This window comes from Magallana gigas, chromosome 2 (assembly GCF_963853765.1).
Source record: "Magallana gigas chromosome 2, xbMagGiga1.1, whole genome shotgun sequence".
NCBI classification, from domain to species: domain Eukaryota; kingdom Metazoa; phylum Mollusca; class Bivalvia; order Ostreida; family Ostreidae; genus Magallana; species Magallana gigas.
The window spans coordinates 42,724,315-42,743,368 of NC_088854.1; the positions used below are offsets into that span (position 1 = coordinate 42,724,315).

General features: G+C 35.4%; 1 protein-coding gene across 1 annotated transcript in view; it reads right to left on the reverse strand.

The window, feature by feature from the left end:
* Positions 1-19,054, reverse strand: part of LOC105339097 (fibrocystin-L) — a 45,726-nt gene that overhangs the window by 11,904 nt on the left and 14,768 nt on the right. The window contains exons 18-36 of the mRNA XM_034445204.2: positions 17,864-18,030; positions 17,602-17,698; positions 15,610-15,767; positions 14,882-15,116; positions 14,206-14,478; positions 13,533-13,657; positions 10,643-10,772; positions 10,107-10,299; positions 9,218-9,468; positions 8,751-8,939; positions 8,209-8,382; positions 6,589-8,064; positions 6,233-6,382; positions 5,368-5,536; positions 4,917-5,064; positions 4,610-4,766; positions 4,288-4,367; positions 659-788; positions 19-387 (exon numbers count right to left, since the gene is read on the reverse strand). Of these exons, the coding sequence (XP_034301095.2) occupies positions 19-387; positions 659-788; positions 4,288-4,367; positions 4,610-4,766; positions 4,917-5,064; positions 5,368-5,536; positions 6,233-6,382; positions 6,589-8,064; positions 8,209-8,382; positions 8,751-8,939; positions 9,218-9,468; positions 10,107-10,299; positions 10,643-10,772; positions 13,533-13,657; positions 14,206-14,478; positions 14,882-15,116; positions 15,610-15,767; positions 17,602-17,698; positions 17,864-18,030 (4,671 nt within the window). The remainder of the gene's footprint in view (positions 1-18; positions 388-658; positions 789-4,287; positions 4,368-4,609; positions 4,767-4,916; positions 5,065-5,367; positions 5,537-6,232; positions 6,383-6,588; positions 8,065-8,208; positions 8,383-8,750; positions 8,940-9,217; positions 9,469-10,106; positions 10,300-10,642; positions 10,773-13,532; positions 13,658-14,205; positions 14,479-14,881; positions 15,117-15,609; positions 15,768-17,601; positions 17,699-17,863; positions 18,031-19,054) is intronic.

Sequence of the window (19,054 nt, forward strand, 5' to 3'; positions counted from 1 at the left end):
TAAAGTAAAATTGCGGACCTGTATCAAACCCATCAGGACATTGCTCAATAGGATCATTCCACTGGTCATCAACAGTCCCACGGAAGGTGATCGTTCGAGAGAGCAATCCAACTTCAGCACGGAATTCTATATCCTGGCCCCCGTAATTCCCAGTCACCCCAAGATGACTGTAGGTCAGCGGTTGCTCCAGTGTCAATGTCCTTTTGTCAGCTGAGACAGAAGCAATAGTGTGCTGCTCCGTCTCCTGCTGACGATGTCTGTGATTGGTTGTTGCTATGACAACAACATCTCCAGCAACCCAATCTACAGGGTGAGTGAGAACAATTTCAGTTGCACCAGCATTGGCTGTATTTTCTAGACGTGTCCAAGAAGTCACAATTTTCTTCCCTGTTGAAAGAAAAATAAGTTCTATTATTAAGGTCTTTAATATAAATAAAAAATCTACCTTCTTTCTATGCATGAAAAATCCAAAGTTTTTAAAAAAGTAACATTTAGAAAAAGTGTGATCATAGAAACTCAAGTGCTTTTAAAGATAATGAAAAATGATAAAAAAAAAGTTTTGCAAGGTGATTTAAAGTAAAAATTTACTTTAGCACACATAGAGCTTTACTCAATATAATTATGTGTTAAACATGTATAGAAATAAATGTAAACATACCATGCAATTCTAAGGAGCCGTTTCGAACACCAATCATTTTGGTTCCATACACTGGGAGCTCTTTGGAACGCACATGTCCATGTAAAGTAATGAAGGCTCTCCAGGAGAATGGCTCAGACTCTGTTCCAACCTGTATACACAAAATTGCAATAGTGAAACGTAGGTAATCATAGATTACTAAGCTCACCGAGACGGAGCATCACCCTTATGAGACATCACCTTCATAAGACCACCTTTATCATTTTATATGAAAATCATACTTTATGATCTTGGATATTCATGGATTCTGTTTTGACAAAATATCGTATATCATCTAATAAATTTTTTTATGATAATCATATGTTAATATGTTAATCAATACAATGATATAAAATTAAATATTGCATCATGTCATATTTCTAATATAATATATATCATATAATAAATAAAATACCGTAATAAACAATAATGAGATTTGATATTGTCATGTATGATATGACATTGTATTGTGTTATACCTTATTGTATTTGATCACATAATACAATATCATAAAATATAATACAATATAGTATCATATTACAATATCATATTACATAATACATCATAACACTGAAACATGATATTATATTGTATAATATAGAATGATATTGTATTGAATGACACTGAAACATATTTGATACATTATATGATATTATATCATATAATACAATATAATTTGATTCCAACATTGTATCTTATCAAATGATACAATATTATGTGATATGGTAAAATATTTTAAAATACATTATTATATTATACATATTGCATCATAATTGACACAATAAAATATATTACAATATCATATAATACAATTTCATGTGATATGATAATATATCATATTAACCAATATCATATCATACAATATCGTATGATACAATATTTTATAATATTACAATATCATATAATACAATTTCATGTGATATAATTCTATATTACTGAAACCAATATCATATTATACAATATTGTATGATACAATATTATAGAATATACAATATTGTATCATAGGATACAATATAATATTTTGCAATATCTTATGTAATTGTATCATGTGATAAAATAATAAATTAAAAATACAATATATATAGGATCTCTCATGATTTGCGATTGTATATGATTTTTATCCAACGAGTTGTGTGTTTTCTATCCCCGAGCCTTGGCGAGGGGATAGAAAACACACAACGAGTTGGATAAAAATCATATACCATCGCAAATCATGAGAGATTCTTTTTATCACATGTTTTACGAAGTATTTTGTTAATCCCAACTTTTTCTGTAAAAATTGTGATTGTGAGCCGCACAACACATTATTTACAACACGTCAACAACTTTACGCATGGAAAAAAAGTTCCTTGAAGTATAACAAACATACATTCATTTTCGAACATTTTTTTATGAATTCATGACAAATAACTGAAACAACATTAAATGTTTAAAATTTATATCTCAACACCCCTCAACTGAATTAATTATTTACTTTTTCATTCTACGTCTAAACCTACGTAATGATTAACTATGACGTCACGTGGCGTAAGAACACACAGTGGAATATCAAAAATTTATCCCATGAGTGATATCCACCGTATATTGGGATAAAGATGTGATAAAATATTATACAATACAGTATCATAATATACAATACTATACATAACAATATCATGATACATAATCATATCATAAAATATCAAAAAAATTGATACAATATCATATCGTATCGTATAACTTTTTATAATATAACATATGATATCATATTGTATCATATCAAACAATATTGTTTCATATCATACAATACTTTATCATACTTTATCATAGGAATCATGTTATATCATTTATCAACAAACACATCTATCTATCGAGCTGGTTTGAGTGAGGTAGGAGATTTCTTTAGCATCCTTGATAATGGAGATCAGGCTCTGCTTCTGAAGCAACCTCTGCATTTAATTTATAATAAAGTTTAATCAACTATGCAAGCTATCATCTATAAAACATGTGACCTGTTCCAAAAAACTAAACCTCATCCAGCATCCGAAACCTATGGCTCAGATTCAGCATTCAAGCCCATCAGGTGCATTTGTATCATAAGACGCATCATCCATGCAATTTTGGTGAAGTTTGGACCAGTAATAACTAAGATATCATCATCAGAGGGCACTAGCAATTAAAACCTTAACTTCCTACAGCATCCGCAACCTATGGCTCAGATTCAGCATCCATGCCTGTCAGGTGCATCTGTATCATAAGACACACCATCCATTCAAGTTTGGTGAAGTTAGGACCAGTAATAACAAAGATTTATTTTTTAGCATCCTTGATAATGGAGATCAAGCTCTGCATCTGAAGCTACTTCTGCGATTCATTCATATTACAGTTAAATCAACTATGCAAGTTTGAAATAGTACTATCATCTATTAAACATGTGACCTGTTCCTAAAAACTTAACTTTATCCAGCATCCGAAACCAGACTATGCATTCAAGCCTGTCAGGTCCATCAGTATCATAAGACACACCATCCATGGAAGTCTGGTGAAGTAAGGACAAGTAATAACTAAGATATCATCATTAGAGAGCACCTGTTTCAAAAACTTTATCTAACCAGCTCTTAAAACCTTAACCTCCTCCAGCATCCGAAACCTATTGCTCAGATTCAGCATTCAAGCTTGTCAGGTGCATCAGTATCATAAGACGCACCATCCATACAAGTTTGGTGAAGTTAGGACCAGTAGTAACTAAGATATAATCATCAGAGGGCATCTGCAACAAAAACTTAACCAGCTCTAAAAACCTTAACCTCTTCCAGCATCCGAAACCTATTGCTCAGATTCAGCATTCAAGCTTGTCAGGTGCATCAGTATCATAAGACGCACCATCCATACAAGTTTGGTGAAGTTAGGACCAGTAGTAACTAAGATTAATCATCAGAGGGCACCTGCAACAAAAACTTTAACCAGCTCTAAAAACCTTAACCTCTTCCAGCATCCGAAACCTATTGCTCAGATTCAGCATTCAAGCTTGTCAGGTGCATCAGTATCATAAGACGCATCATCCATACAAGTTTGGTGAAGTTAGGACCAGTAGTAACTTAGATATTGCTATCAATGGGCACCCGCAACAAAAACTTTAACCTGCTCCAAAAACCTTAACCTCCTCCAGCATCCGAAACCTATAGCTCAGATTCAGCACTCAAGCCTGTCTGGTGCATCAGTATCATAAGGCACACCATCCATGCAAGTTTGGTGAAGTACAGACCAGCAGTAACTAAGATACTGCTATCAAAGGGCACCTGCAACAAAAACTTTAACCTGGTCCAACAACCTTAACCTCCTCCAGCATCTGAAATTTAGGACCCAGATTCAGCATCCAAGTCTTTCAAGTCCATAAGTAGGTCCAGATGCATCATCCATGCAAGTTTGGTGAAGATAGGACAAGTAATAGCTTAGATACAGGACCTGCAACAAAAACTTTAACCAGGTCCGGACGCCGACGCCGACGCCACCGCCGACGCCGAGGGTATAGCATAAGCTCTCCTTGACTTCGTCTCGGTGAGCTAAAAATGAATGAATGTTTGATTTTGTGTATATCTTAATGGTCAGAACTTTGATATCTCCTTGCTTACTTGCAATTTTCCACCCTTGGTGATCAAAATTTTGTGAGCCTGAAGCTCAAGGTCCTTTTCATCAAAAATCAGGCTTCCTCCTGAAATGTGTAGATATGATTCATTTTACAGTCATATTTAATGAACCGGTACAGATGAATGGCTGAAGGAATTTCTTCCACAAATTGTATGATTGAGAATAGATAAACAAATAACTATTTATGTTGATCATAAGAAGCTTTAATTGTCAAATATGCAAATACATGGGTAATTTGCCATTAGAGCACTCATCTTCCATGTGAACCTTATGATGAGCTACCCGGTAGTTTCAGTGGGTCCTTACCATCAATAAGTAAAGTGTTAAGTATGGGAGTGTCCACGTCCAATAGCACTGTGTGACCCTCTCGGATGACCACGAGTTCCCCTTCCAATGGAATAGAACCACCACCCCAAGTCCATGGGGATGACCACACATCTATGTAGGTGAACTCTAAACTACCCTGTAACATAATACTGGTTTAAACTATTCATCTCATATACTTCTTATAAATTTAATAACTTTTTTTGAAAGATTATCAGGTTAGCTTTGTTTCTAAAATTAAAGTGCCAGAGAGAGAGAGAGAGAGAGAGAGAGTTTTCTTTGTACTTACCGAATCAGCCATTCCCTTGTTTGGTACAAGCACCATAACTTTGTAGGTCCCAGTTTCTTCGTGTGTGTCTGTAGTGCATGTAATGGCATTTTCTGACCAAGAATCAATAGAACAGGTGCTGCCATCTATCAGCACAGAACCTTCATCACTGGATCAAACAAAAATAATACATGAAAAATATTGTTACTGCAGTGATGACCTCCTATTCTGCCTTTAATAGTCCATATGTTAAACACAAGGGCAACCATTATCAATTTTATGCACAACTTCCTAATTTATTAGTAAACAAGACAGTTAATATATACACTTAGAGTATATTTGTCAAATATTGCAATAATACATTCTTAGTCAATAAGAATGTGAACTTGTACAAAGTGCTTGCTTATCTAAGCTGAAATATTTGATTATAAATTTTTTTTAATATAGTAATTAATCTTTTGGATTTACTTACGTTCCAAATCCTGTTCCAGAGATGGTTAAGGATGAGCCCCCTCCTGTCCCTCCCCGGGTGGGATTAAGGCCAGTCATGGAAGGAGTCATTGACGGATCATAGTTGTATGTCCCAGCAGTTAGAAGTACGGTACCAGAGCTCACCTTAACATCACATGCTTTGGCAGTTCCTAGAGAAATCCCAAATGTAGATCTGAATCATTTGTTTAAAAAATATAATTGTCTTCAGCATAAAAAATTGTAGACATTCTGAGTCAGCTTAAAAATTACAATTAAAATTAATTTAAATATAAAATTACAACCAATGATATTCAAAATTATACCATTAGAGGACCAGGTCTTTGCTTGATACAAGCAATATCTGAGAACAGTATCTTTACATACAGATATTTTTAAAACTAAAACAGCTTCCAAAATGATTATCTATCAAAACAATGAATGTTTACTGAAGGTAAGCGGTAGATTTTCTAATAAAAGCAGTAAGTGGAAAACAGAGTTTAAAAGTGGTAAACTTCCACATAAAACAGTAAACTTAATGTGTATGCAGATATATGCATGGTCATATCAGCAGAGTCTTATGTAATATCTAATACCATATCAGACCTCCACATGGTAGTTAACAAGAGATACATCATATAATAATATATCTCTGTGATATATAATGATAATATCGTCTGGGGAAAAGAATATTATTAAACACTTTCATATCTTTTATCCCATCAGTAATGGCAAAAACAAATGTACTCATGCTCACAGTATTATAACTTGAACATACCTGTAAGGCACAACATTTCAGAGTGGATCCCACCCTTTCCTGGGCAATTTTCATAGATTTCAATTAAAAGCTTAATATATAGGAATCTTACCATCAGATGAAGGAGGGACCTTACAGACGAATGAGGAAGCAGTCAGGGAGTTGTAGTCAACAGGGCAAATTTCATCACAAATCCTCACTTCAACGTTTCCATCAAATCCCGCACCATCTATATTCATATCCAGGCCTCCAAATATACTTCCTGTCAACAGCAACAAAAATGAAAACCATTACCTTCCATAAAATGGTGTTCAACTTCTTCAAAATCACTGACTACAAGTACATGTACCGGTACCTGTAAATTGCATTTACATGTAATGCTCAACACAAATTTTGTAAGCACTGTCAGAAAAATAATGTATTTCAGATCACTTGACAATATTTTAAGATTTCTAAGCAATATCTTACCTGACGTTGGGTTAAATGATGTGACACTCAGGACATATTCATACTGGATATTATCATTGGATATACCATGCTGAGATTCCACCACCACATTCTGTGATCCCACTGCATGTGGAGTAGTGGTGCACACAATTTCGACAGCTGTTTCTGAGACCACTGTACACTCTGCCTCTCCAATTGTTACTTTTGAAGGAGAGACAAAGTTCTGACCCACTATTGTGACTGTTTCTCCATGCCCTCCCGTGCTTGGAGTAATGCTTGTTACTTCAGGCGATATCCCTTGCCTGTATTCATAGTTTTGTTGTGGGTAAGAGACTGATCCAACTTGTATATTCACTGGGTAGCTTCCTGCCACCTTAGCCCCGGTTATGCATTTCATTTCTGACAAACTAGCACTCTTCACTTCACAGGCCACACTTCCAATGCTAACAGTGGCATCAGATGTGAACCCGTTTCCCATAAAGGTGATGGTGGTTCCACCATAAACACTGCCAAAGACTGGGGTCACACTGCTTATGGCTGCTGGTGATGTCACGGTGAGGGACGATAATGCACTGCCAAAACCTGCAACATCAACACTGACGTCATTCATGCCCAGAGGAAGGTTTGTTATGGTGCACGCGATGGTATCCACACTCTGTGACTGCACAGCACACTGCTGCCCACCAACCATGACTGTCGCCCCCTCTACCATTGACTTCAAATTTGAACCTGTCAGGGTCAAGGTTGTTTCTGTGGTTCCGGTAATTGCATCAGGTGTCACATTGGTCACCTCTGGAGTTGCAGTGGAAGAGTATAAGAAGGTACACGAACCACTGGTATGTTTACAAATAGCCATGATTTCTGAGCCTGTGGCAGTTATGACTGTCACCTCGACATCCTTCGATCCCACAGTTTGAGCCGAAGATATACATGTTATTTCTGTAGATGATGAACTTTCCACATGACAAATGTACCCTCCTATGGACACAATGACTTTGTCCTCCTCCTCGGGAAAGCCTGTTCCAGAAATAGTAACAAATGTTCCACCTGCTGTGGAACCAGACAGTGGGGAAAGTGTACTAATGGCTGGTAACAGAGCAAAAGAACGATCCAGTCTCTTCTCTATGTCTATCAAAGCATATCCTCTATTTTTGATAAGGACAGAAATTTCCTGCAAAACACCCACTGTGGGGTTATTTCCAGAGTCAACTGTGCAGAAAAATCCAGAACTACTAATTCCTTGGACAGTGCACATGTCCTCACCAAACTTGACCTCAAGTTCACAAGTATTGACATCAACCCCTTGACCTTTGATCTCTATAATGTCAAAGGTTGTGCCCTCTTTTAGGGATATTTGAGTGACGGTGGGTGTGGCACAATTCCAGAAACCAAAGATATGCTTGTTGGGGTCCCCAGCTGGAGGAGTTGGTGTTGTACAAAAACCTAGGTCACCAATGGTTCCTGGACAAGTCCCAGCAGGAGAAGGGTCTGCGGTATCTGAAATTAATTCAATTAACCTCTAATAAAACTCAAAGCTTCAGCCAATTTTGTTTGCACTTCAATCGTTTCATGCAGCAGTACTCAGAAACAGTTAATTTGTATTGTACCATTTGAACTGACACAACATTATTACATGTATACCTGGTTTAACATGAGTAAACTCAATATTATTCAGCATCACATTTACTTCCGCAGAATATGATTCAACACCCAGCACTTCAACAACTCCAGAGAAATGTGTTGTCGTGTAAAAATCTACAAAATCACTCCAGTAATGATAGGTCCCTGGTACCAGAAACTGGAATTGGTATCCTCCTAAATTAAGTAAACAAAATTTGTTAGACCATCTCTATAATAATCTCCATTGTTTACACACAATCAATTCATGTATAATTCTATATTTGCAATTATTTTCATCATCTCCTATAAAGGAAACTTGAATTATGTTTAGTCAACCATTCATGCAAAGGTAGTTACTTTTTTGGTTATAATGATTCAAAATGTATTTTATTCAAGTTAATATGTAGTTTTTAATAACCCTGAACCTCACGAGGTAAGAAGCAAGAGTATCCAATGTTTATAAAGTCACTGTAAACATGTAGCTATCATTCTAGACATTACCAAGACTTGGGAAACAGTTTTACAAAGTAACACTCTGGCTCCAAAGTGCAGTAGCTGCTCACCTTCGCTGGTGGCGGGACCGCTGTTGAAGCCTCCCTCCTCTTCCTCCTGGGAGAGAAGACCTTTGACCTGAACCACTCGGACCTTCATCCCGGTGATGAACTGTGCAAACTTCCACCGCCACTCAACCGTATCTCCAACATTCACCTGGAGGTTTTTGGGTTCCCATGCATATCCACTGATCCTGAAACCTTAAACCACGCAAAAGTTACATGTATATATAGCATATTTCATCTTAACGTTAATATTATCAGTTTTGTTTCCCAGATTCAAAATATTAAAGCAGGATCTAGCTTGCCTGTTACTTAATTTTTCTAACACAATAATCCTGGATGTAACACTATATGAAGAATGTTGCTTTGCATTTTATAGAGCATAAACTGCCCCAAACTATTTTAAATCGCATAAAACAAAGAAATTTTGCATTAATTCCTCAAATAAAATAAAAAGTTAAACTAAGTTGAATTACTTGGATGAATTCCGTCATTTGTAACAAGATGTGTCCTCCCCGTGTCTGCGATCTGACATGTTAGTTCACTGGGTGTGGAGCTTTTTACCAAACAGTCATGACTGCCCACCTTCACCTTGTTAACAGGGGCTAATGTGTTAAATCCTTGCCCAGAAACGATAAGTTTTGTTCCTCCTCTGAGTGAGCCAGTTGCTGGGTATACATTTGTAATCTGTCGTTCTTGTACTGTTATACTTGGAATATTGCCACCACTGTGCGATTGAACGGAAATTATTTAAAAAAATTGTACATAAACTCATAAAATTCATAGTCTGCAATTACAATGAAAAAATTTGGACTTATAGGCATAACAAATTTTATTAGACAGTGAAAAAGTCTTTCTTTTTTTTTTCATTTACCATTAGTAATTTTAAGCTGGTGGAACTGAGAATAAGAGCTATGAAAAGTAATAAACTGTGCGTTTGTTTGATAAAAGTACATGAATATATGCAAAGAATTTGATGAAAACACTGTCATTAATAATCCCTCAGAAAATAGAGTTAAAACTTTGTGAAAAGACACTTAATGACTGCACAGATGGATATTTGAAGGGGTAAGGCTCAATAGTTCACATCATGCAAGCTAACAAACTGTTGATTCAATATAATTAAACATGAGGAATTTATGTATATGCTTGTAAATCACGAGAAGCTCCCCTCTCAGATTCCAAAATCAAGCTAGCTTCTTATTATTTGAAAGCTGCATACTATATGGAATCAAAACAGAACGTCAGCAGACGTGATTTCTTAATATTCTTGAGATTTGATACACGACAGGATCGCGGAAAATATCATTCTCGAAAATATAAGAAATCTACAGTAACTGAATATTGACTGATCACCGCACTGACCTGTCCACTGCGTTTCCTTCCTCTGTTTGTAACTCTAGGGAATAGGTTCCTGAGGGGAGCAAATCGAAAGTAGCCTCTAGATTGAAGGTCCCTGTCACAGTTATTGGAGTGACTTCGTTTCCGCCAATGAAGAGTTTTACAGTGTTAGCATCTACCCAATTACTTCCACCGAAAACCAGTCTATGAACCAGAGCTGTGAATTGGAAAATATAAAAAATAGTCAGATGAAAACATTTTCAGCATTAAATACTATGGTAGAGTTAGCAGTAATATGATACAATATTCTGTTGATATCCGAGGATTTTTGATTTCGAATTTTTATTTCTCACAATGGATTACAGTGTGTACAAAGAATTTAAGTTAAAGAACAATTATAATGTCATATTAAAAATACACTGTGAAAAGAAAGGTCAAACTAAACAGACAAAATTATTTCACATTCTGCCTCACAAAAATTTCAAAACATTTTCTCATATATTTATTACATAACACATTGATAAATTTAATAGCAATGGCTAATTAACCATATTAAATACCTTCATCTATAATTTCCTCAGTGAGCGTTATGCTTGCTTCATCCACAAAGGGAGACGTGACATAGTTTACAGTAGAAGTTACTGATTGGTCCTCCACCATTACTTTCAATTCTGCGCTACCAACTACAGTCTGGAAAAAAGTATCCTTGAACAATTGAGGTCTATATAATTATATATAGTACTGTAACAGTTCAATAATTGAGCCACGGATTCTAATTCTGACTCAAGTAGCCATAGGTTTACAAAGTTTTATATAAGTACTTTAATTTAGTAAATGACTCTAAAGATTTCTTATCTATTGTAAATTACACAAGTACACTGTACTTAGTTCTGGGATTTTGTCATTTTGTATCAAATCACATGAACATAAAACTGCAAGCCCCAAACTTTTGATATGATTTCAGATAGTTAACAACTGTCAGGAAAACAAGCAAGACATAAAATCTGAAAGGGATGCGCCACATAATTTTACATGGATATTAATGTAAATCAGTTTGATATAAAAAAAAAAAAATAGAAATCAGCAGTATCAAAACACTAAGAATTTAAACGTTTCTAACTGTGATTTATATCTTTGCTATTGTATTCAATTGTGGACTGTTTAGCTCAGATACATCACAAATTACAGGTTGAAGTAGACCGTCTGAGAAATGAAAGCTTGTTGTATTTATTAGTATGTGTATGTACTAAACAGACTTTAAGGTGGTATGGGACACCTGTCGATATAAATGTGAATTAACCGTTTCAAAATTTTCAAATTTCAAAATTTTCGATAAAAAAATATGGTTTGAAATTTTTAAGAAAGAAAAATTATTAAAGCCCAAGCGGGATTCAAACTCATGACCTACAGATCCGTAGTTAACGCTCTAACCCTTTGCGATACGCTGTTAGGTAATGACTTTGGAAAAGAAAATGTTTATTTAAATATGCTTTATTTTATTGTTTATTTTGATTGGAAGTATGTCAAAATATGGAGGTGTCCAATACCATTACAATCCCATAGAATTTCTAAATTACTGCTTTTCCTTCATGAACATTATCATTCTATAAATTGACAACAATGAAAGAAAATGAACTTGAATCTTAGATATTTTTAATCAAACCTGTCCAAATATTGAAATTAAACCTCTTGCTATAATAGTTTAGGAATCTGAAATGGAGACATCAATGACTTATCACAATCTCACAAGATCTTAGAGTGAGTCAACAATGAATAATCACCATCTCACATTGTTATTACTATCTCAAAAGACCTCAGAGAGATATCAATGAGTTATTACTATCTCACGAGATCTGACAGGAAGACATCTTTTAGTCATCACCATTTCACAATATCTCAGAGGGAGACTAATTCATTGTCATTTTCATAAGATCTGAGATGTGACATCAACTAGTCATGGCCAATTCATAAGACCTCAGAGGGAGATAATAATAAATAATCACCATCTCACAAGATCTATAAGGAAGATACTCAGAGAGCTCAGAGAGAGACACAAATCATCCAACTTTATCTCACAAGATCTCAGAGTGAGACATCAATGAGTAATCACCATCTTACAAAATCTTAGAGAGAGTCACCAATGAGTCATCTCAAAAGATCTCAGAGGGAGACGTAAATGAATCATCACCATTAAACAAGATCTAAGAAGGAGACATCAACGGGTCATCTCGCAAGATATCAGGAGACATCAATGGGTCATCTCGCAAGATATCAGGAGACATCAATGGGTCATCTCACAAGATATCAGGACACATCAATGGGTCATCTCACAAGATATCAGGACACATCAATGGGTCATCTCTCAAGATATCAGGACACATCAATGGGTCATCTCACAAGATATCAGGACACATCAATGGGTCATCTCACAAGATATCAGGACACATCAATGGGTCATCTCACAAGATATCAGGACACATCAATGGGTCATCTCACAAGATATCAGGACACATCAATGGGTCATCTCTCAAGATATCAGGACACATCAATGGGTCATCTCACAAGATATCAGGACACATCAATGGGTCATCTCACAAGATATCAGGACACATCAATGGGTCATCTCACAAGATATCAGGACACATCAATGGGTCATCTCACAAGATATCAGGACACATCAATGGGTCATCTCACAAGATATCAGGACACATCAATGGGTCATCTCACAAGATATCAGGACACATCAATGAGCCAAAACATCTTACAAAATCTATAAGTGGGACATCAACAAGTCATCACCTTCCTTTCGAAATCTATGAGAGACATCAATGAATCATATCTTAAAGAGGGGCATCATTACCTTCTAACAAGATCTTAGAAAGACATCAATGAGTCATCCAACAATATCACAGAGAAAGACATCAATGGGTCACCAGCATCTCACAAGATCTCAAAGAGACATCAATAAGTCAATTTCATCTAACAAAATCTCAAAAGAAAAAAGACATCAATGAGTCATCGCAAAAGATCTTAAGAGAGACATCAATGAGTCATCCCCATCTCACAAAATCTTAGTCGTCTATGACATCTATGAGTCATCTCACACAATATCAAATGGAGACATTAATGAGTCATCAACATCTCATAAGATCTAAGAGAAAGATATCAATGAGTCATCACCATCTCACAATATCTCAGGAAGAGGCATCACTGAGTTATCACCATCTCACACGATCTCAGAGAAATACCAACGAGTCATCACCATTTCACAAGAACCCAAAAAGAGACATCAGTAAGTCATCATCATCTCACGAGATATCAGATGGAGGATATTGAAGTAAATGTCGCTGACTCAGCAGCATGATAGAAATACAGATAAGAAGCTGATCTAGTCCACACATTGTATATATGATTCTATACCATTTTTTTAATTAAAGTTAGAGAACTTACAGACTTTGGCGCCATGCATTTAATTACATCATTGTTGAATTCTTTGATTTCGCAGACATTATTGTTCATGGTAATGCTAACATCTGCAGAAAACACTCCTCCAGTTATTGTCATCAAACATCTCCCTGTAAAAAATTAAAGTCAAAATAATATCTTAGACATCCTCATCATTTACGCCTTAAATGTATAAGTATAATGCAATACCGGTACATACATTTGACTTTATTCTTATTATACACTTAGGTGCTGTGCAAGCTAACATATCAAGTATATTTCTTTGGTAGATTTATGGAAAATATCAATCTAGGGATCACATTTTTGAGGCATTTTACATTTTTATATCAGAGCTTTAAAATCAACCATGTAAGGTTCCTCTGGATGGCAAAAAAGGCTTTCAATCTGGGTCGTGTTTGACAGATACGGTAATAATACTCATCGCAAAACAAAGAACAATTATTGCCTTCATAAATATGATTATTTAATTTACATTTGGCTTTTTTTATTTTTGAAAATTTTCTCAATAAATACAATATAATATCATGGAACCTTTGTAAGGTAAATTTTCCATGATTGAACAATTAAAAGGTATCTCACCACGTCACTTTTTTTTTTTTAAATGTAGATCAACCTCATCAGCATGACAATAGTAAAACGAAATAGCACTTGTTCTTACCTCCGACACTACAGCTTGAAGGGGTCACTGATACGATTGGTTTCAAAGTGGAAAAGAACCTACAGGACGCTCCATCTGCCAAGGCTGCTTTTCCTTTGCCTGCTATATAGACGTTTATCTTACGATTCCCTGCCGGTGTTTGCGGTGAGGGAGTGCAGGTTATTTCTGTCTCAGAGGCAGCAATTACAGTACAATCTGCATTCTTAATTTTCACTGTGACATCTTCTACACTCGCTGAAAATCCACTTCCTGTTATGACAACGTCAGATCCACCTAAATTTGAAGAAAGCAAATGATTATTTCTTTTTCAAATGAATTTTTTATTTCATTTCCTAAAAATATGTGCTATCATTTAACATCAATTACTAAAAGATTAGACTCATCAATACCCATTTGTGTATGTTAATCAGACCACTTCAGAAAATATTTTATTTCCATGTTTCATAAGTTACTTCTTTACCTATTCTGCAAATCATCAATGTAAACAAAGTTAGTGAAAACAATTTTTTGTAGGCTTCATGTACACTTAATGTAACTGAAATTGGTGGTTCATATTCCTTTAACACTTAAATATACAGGTGAGAAGAAAGAAAAGAGAAAAGAAGGATGATGTCACTCTATAAATGAGAAGTGTCCAGGAAAGAAAAGTTGCTGAGTGCATAATACAGAAACTTACTGGTAGAGCAGCTATTGATGATTGGGGTACTTGAGGGGTCCCAGTTAAAAGAGCAGCCAGTGGAGGGGGAGGATGCGCTACAGCGAGCAGGTATGTCATTCACAAAGACAGTCACCTGAGGGGAGCTACTGTAGCTACACAACATATCCCCCTGAATGGGATCCAAGTTCAAGCTGCCGTCAGCCACAGTTTCTACTGTCATCGAAACTTCATTCCCAGACAGCTGGCTGGAAAACTGAGGGTAACAATACTACATTAGAATACTTTATCATCAGCATCTCTCTCTGTCTCTGTCTCTATCTGTCTCTCTCTCCCTCTCTTTCTCTCTTTTCAAATCTTTCCTTTTGACAACCAATACCTGAATTGTTTCAAGGTCACCTGGTCTGGTCAGGAATGCTATACTGAGGTCAAAGTTTGCACAGTCATGTGTCTGCAGGTGTAGGGATGAAACACTCTCTCTCTCTCTCTCTCTCCTCTCTCTCTCTCTCTCTCTCTTAATCTTTCCTTTTGACAACCAATACCTGAATTGTTTCAAGGTCACCTGGTCTGGTCAGGAATGCTATACTGAGGTCAAAGTTTGTACAGGCATGTGTCTGCAGGTGTAGGGATAAAACAAACTCTCTCTCTCTCTCTCTCTCTCTCTCTCTCTCTCTCTCTCTCTCTCATGTCTATAGCTAAATAATAAATAATGATTCCATTTACAATCAAATCTTTTCTTTGACAAGTACCTGAATTGTTTCAAGGTCACCTGGTCTGGACAAGAATGCTATACTGAGGTCAAAGTTCGCACAGTCGCCGTGTCTGTAGGTGTAGACTTCTCCCATGTTGGGTACACTCGTCATCAGGATCTCCTTCAGCTCCTCCCCCGTCACACTGGGAGATATTGCTAACAGAACAAGACATAGCAATTTTATTTTATTTTAATTTTACAGTAAAACTCATTATGTACAAACACGGATATAGCGAAATCTCGTATATAGCAAAGTTTTTTTGAATCCCTGGTAAAATTCTTAACAAATCTTTGCAAAATTAAACAGTTATAATGAATTAACAGACTGGTATAGCAAACTGATTTTGAGTCCTCTAAAGGTGAATAATAACAAAATTTAACACTTTTATAACAAACTTCTTTACAGTTCAAAAAGTTTGCACAACCATTTGACATAATAAATTGATTCAGAAGTAATTCATTTTCACATAAATTCTTCAATCTACAGTCCGATTATTAAAGGTATCAAAGGAATGTACAGCTTACTCCACTTATATTGAAATCGCTTATTTTGAAATTCCGCTTATTTTGAAATAGAAATAAATCCCCAGGTTTTGTCTCTCGTTTTCTTTGCATTGATATAACGGATATAATGAAATCGGTTATTTTGAAATATCGCTTATATTGAAGCCACTGATCGATCCCCATAGGTGATAATTAGTTGTTTTTATAACGGTTATATTGAAGTACTCCCTGGCGGCTGTCGTCACGGTTGGTGACAGTAATTATGCCAGACTGACTGGTTGATATACAAAGACGTGAATTGATAAGTTCTCATCATGTGTGTTTTTATACGTCTTTTAAAAAGTAAACTTTATTCACTGTTGAATTTTTTGTTTTTACGTATACGGATGTATAGAGGGTCGACGCAATATGGAAACCCCATGGAAAAGAAAAACCTTATCTTTGGACAATAAATACGAACTAGTTATGGCTATTGATAAAAGGACAAAGCCTAAATTCGAAATAGCTAAGGGTGTTGAGATTATCGCGAGTACACTTACGATGATATACAAGCAGCGTTTAGCAGTACTGAATCGTTTGAGTATTGTGATTTTTTCTCTAAAACATAAAAGAATGCGATCGGAGATTATGATGATGTTTAAGATACTAAACAAAATGAAACTTACGGATATAATTTTAATCAAACTTTCAAGGACTAATATTCCATGTAATCTGTTCACTGTTTAATAGATAAATGATGACCAAATAATGTGTTCGGGTTTGGTTTTCTATGCTTACATCAGGATTGAACTTTCAAAAATGGCGGCTTCACGTCAATAAATTTCGCTTAATATATTGAAATACGGATATATTGAAATAATTTGCATGATCCCCTGAATTTCAATATATCCGGGGTAGGCTGTATTTCCATTCTAAGCCTCCATTAGCAAAAATTGTCGTCTGGTGAAAGAAACCATGTATATAGTGAGTTCGCAATAGTAATTGTTGCGAATTCATTATACGGATATAAGGAAGTAAATCCATTGGTCCCTAGGACTTCGCTATAACCTTAGTTTTACTGTATGGCCAACAGAACAAGACATAGCAATTTTATTATTTTTCCCTGGGAGATATTGCTAAACAAAATAGGACATAGCAACCTTATCAGTATTCAGTGGGAGATAATTGTTCAACAGACCAGGACATAGCAAACTAGTTTAGGGCTTAATCTTCTACCATGCACTTCTTTTCTAAACAAAAATCAAATGCCAATGATATCAGGGTCTGCTTCAAAAATCTTGTATCATGTAGAAAGGAAAAAATAACAATCTAAAACTTCTTTTAATTTGATTTAAAACATTAACAAATCTCTCATTTCTTATATACAGATTTTCAATATTAAATGCAGTTTCATTAACCTACAGGATCAGCATAAAACAAGTATGTATTACAAGTTATGACAGGAAAGAGGTAGAAAAGATTTCATCCCCCTCACACATTAACTTACCCACAGACTCCTGTCCTTCAAAGGTCAAGGTGAATGTCCCTGTGACAGGGGGTGAGGCTGCACTCATTCGCTCCACTTCAACTTTCATGTTATTAGTCTTTTTATAGACCGAAAAAGGATAACCAATGAAACATGTTTGCAATAATTTGTTAGCATATCGATATTAAAGTTTATAAAATAAGAAACAATCAAAAAGTGTTGATATATGTGTAAAAGTATAAAAATTATATAAGAAAGACGTCTATACATGTATATCAAATACCTGTTCAGGGACAACACTTAACAAAGGAAAGTCATGGCCACACTCCAAAGGGAAGAAAGTGATATCCACACTGTATACTGGTGGAACGGAGGTGTCTATTCCCTGGGTGTAGTGTATCCGGTGTCCATTGGGCATCACTGGCTTCATTCGCAATAAATTGACATTCTCTGAAAAACGACATCATCCCTCTTTCAGCAAATATTTCTTTTTTCTTCTTCTTTTTTTTTTTTTTGGGGGGGGGGGGGGGGGGCGCTGTTAATACATTACATAGACAGACAGCAGCTTTAAAAGCAAGGCTTTCAAAGGTTGTGATTATTTGTTTGAAACATTGGTGATGCTTTGATTTAGGAATTTTTAGGAAAACATATCATGATAGATCTATATACTTGTACCATAGCTTGGCGAGTTTTTTATTGATAAAAGTGTGAGTTATATTGTACATACTCCACACTTTATTTAACTCTGCTTACTATCTCGAGTAAAAACAACATCAACAAAGTTGCTTTTTAACACATCCATAAAACTTCACAGTAAGAGATTCCTCCATATCAAAATTGCCAAAACTCAACACGGATAACTGACTTGACTAACTTAGTTCGTCAAATAAATCTCATTTGTAGCTCGAGACAAAACGATATCGGCAGTGGCTTTGTCAGAAAGACTCTTTTTAGATATTCTCCTCCATGTGTGCAGACAAGAAGAGAAACGCGTGTTAAATGAAATAGCTAGGGGTATCCTGTAGAAAGGTTTTATAGTAAGTCAATCACGTGATAGAAACGCGTTTGAATAGTAAACTTGTTTTGTGGACAGAGTGAAGAGTAGGTAGCCAATCGGATTTGACATTAACCATTCACGGTTTCGCGACATGCATTTCTCAAATAATTTTTTTTTGCTTATTGATTGATTTTGTTCAGTTTATATATGTACGGTACATGTTTTTTTTCAGCCATTGAAAAAAACCTTACATTTATATTATTGATACAGAGTATCAAATATGATTTAAAAAACTAATTACCTTCATCAATTTATATTTAATTGTTTAAACATAAGCATTGCACAATTTAGGGTTGACTTCGTAAATATGAAATTGTGTCAATAATTTCAATACTTTTAAGCAAATATTGTACTATAAGTCAGAAAATGAATGAATATGAAATAAAAATATAACAATTAGAAGTCGATCTATTCATT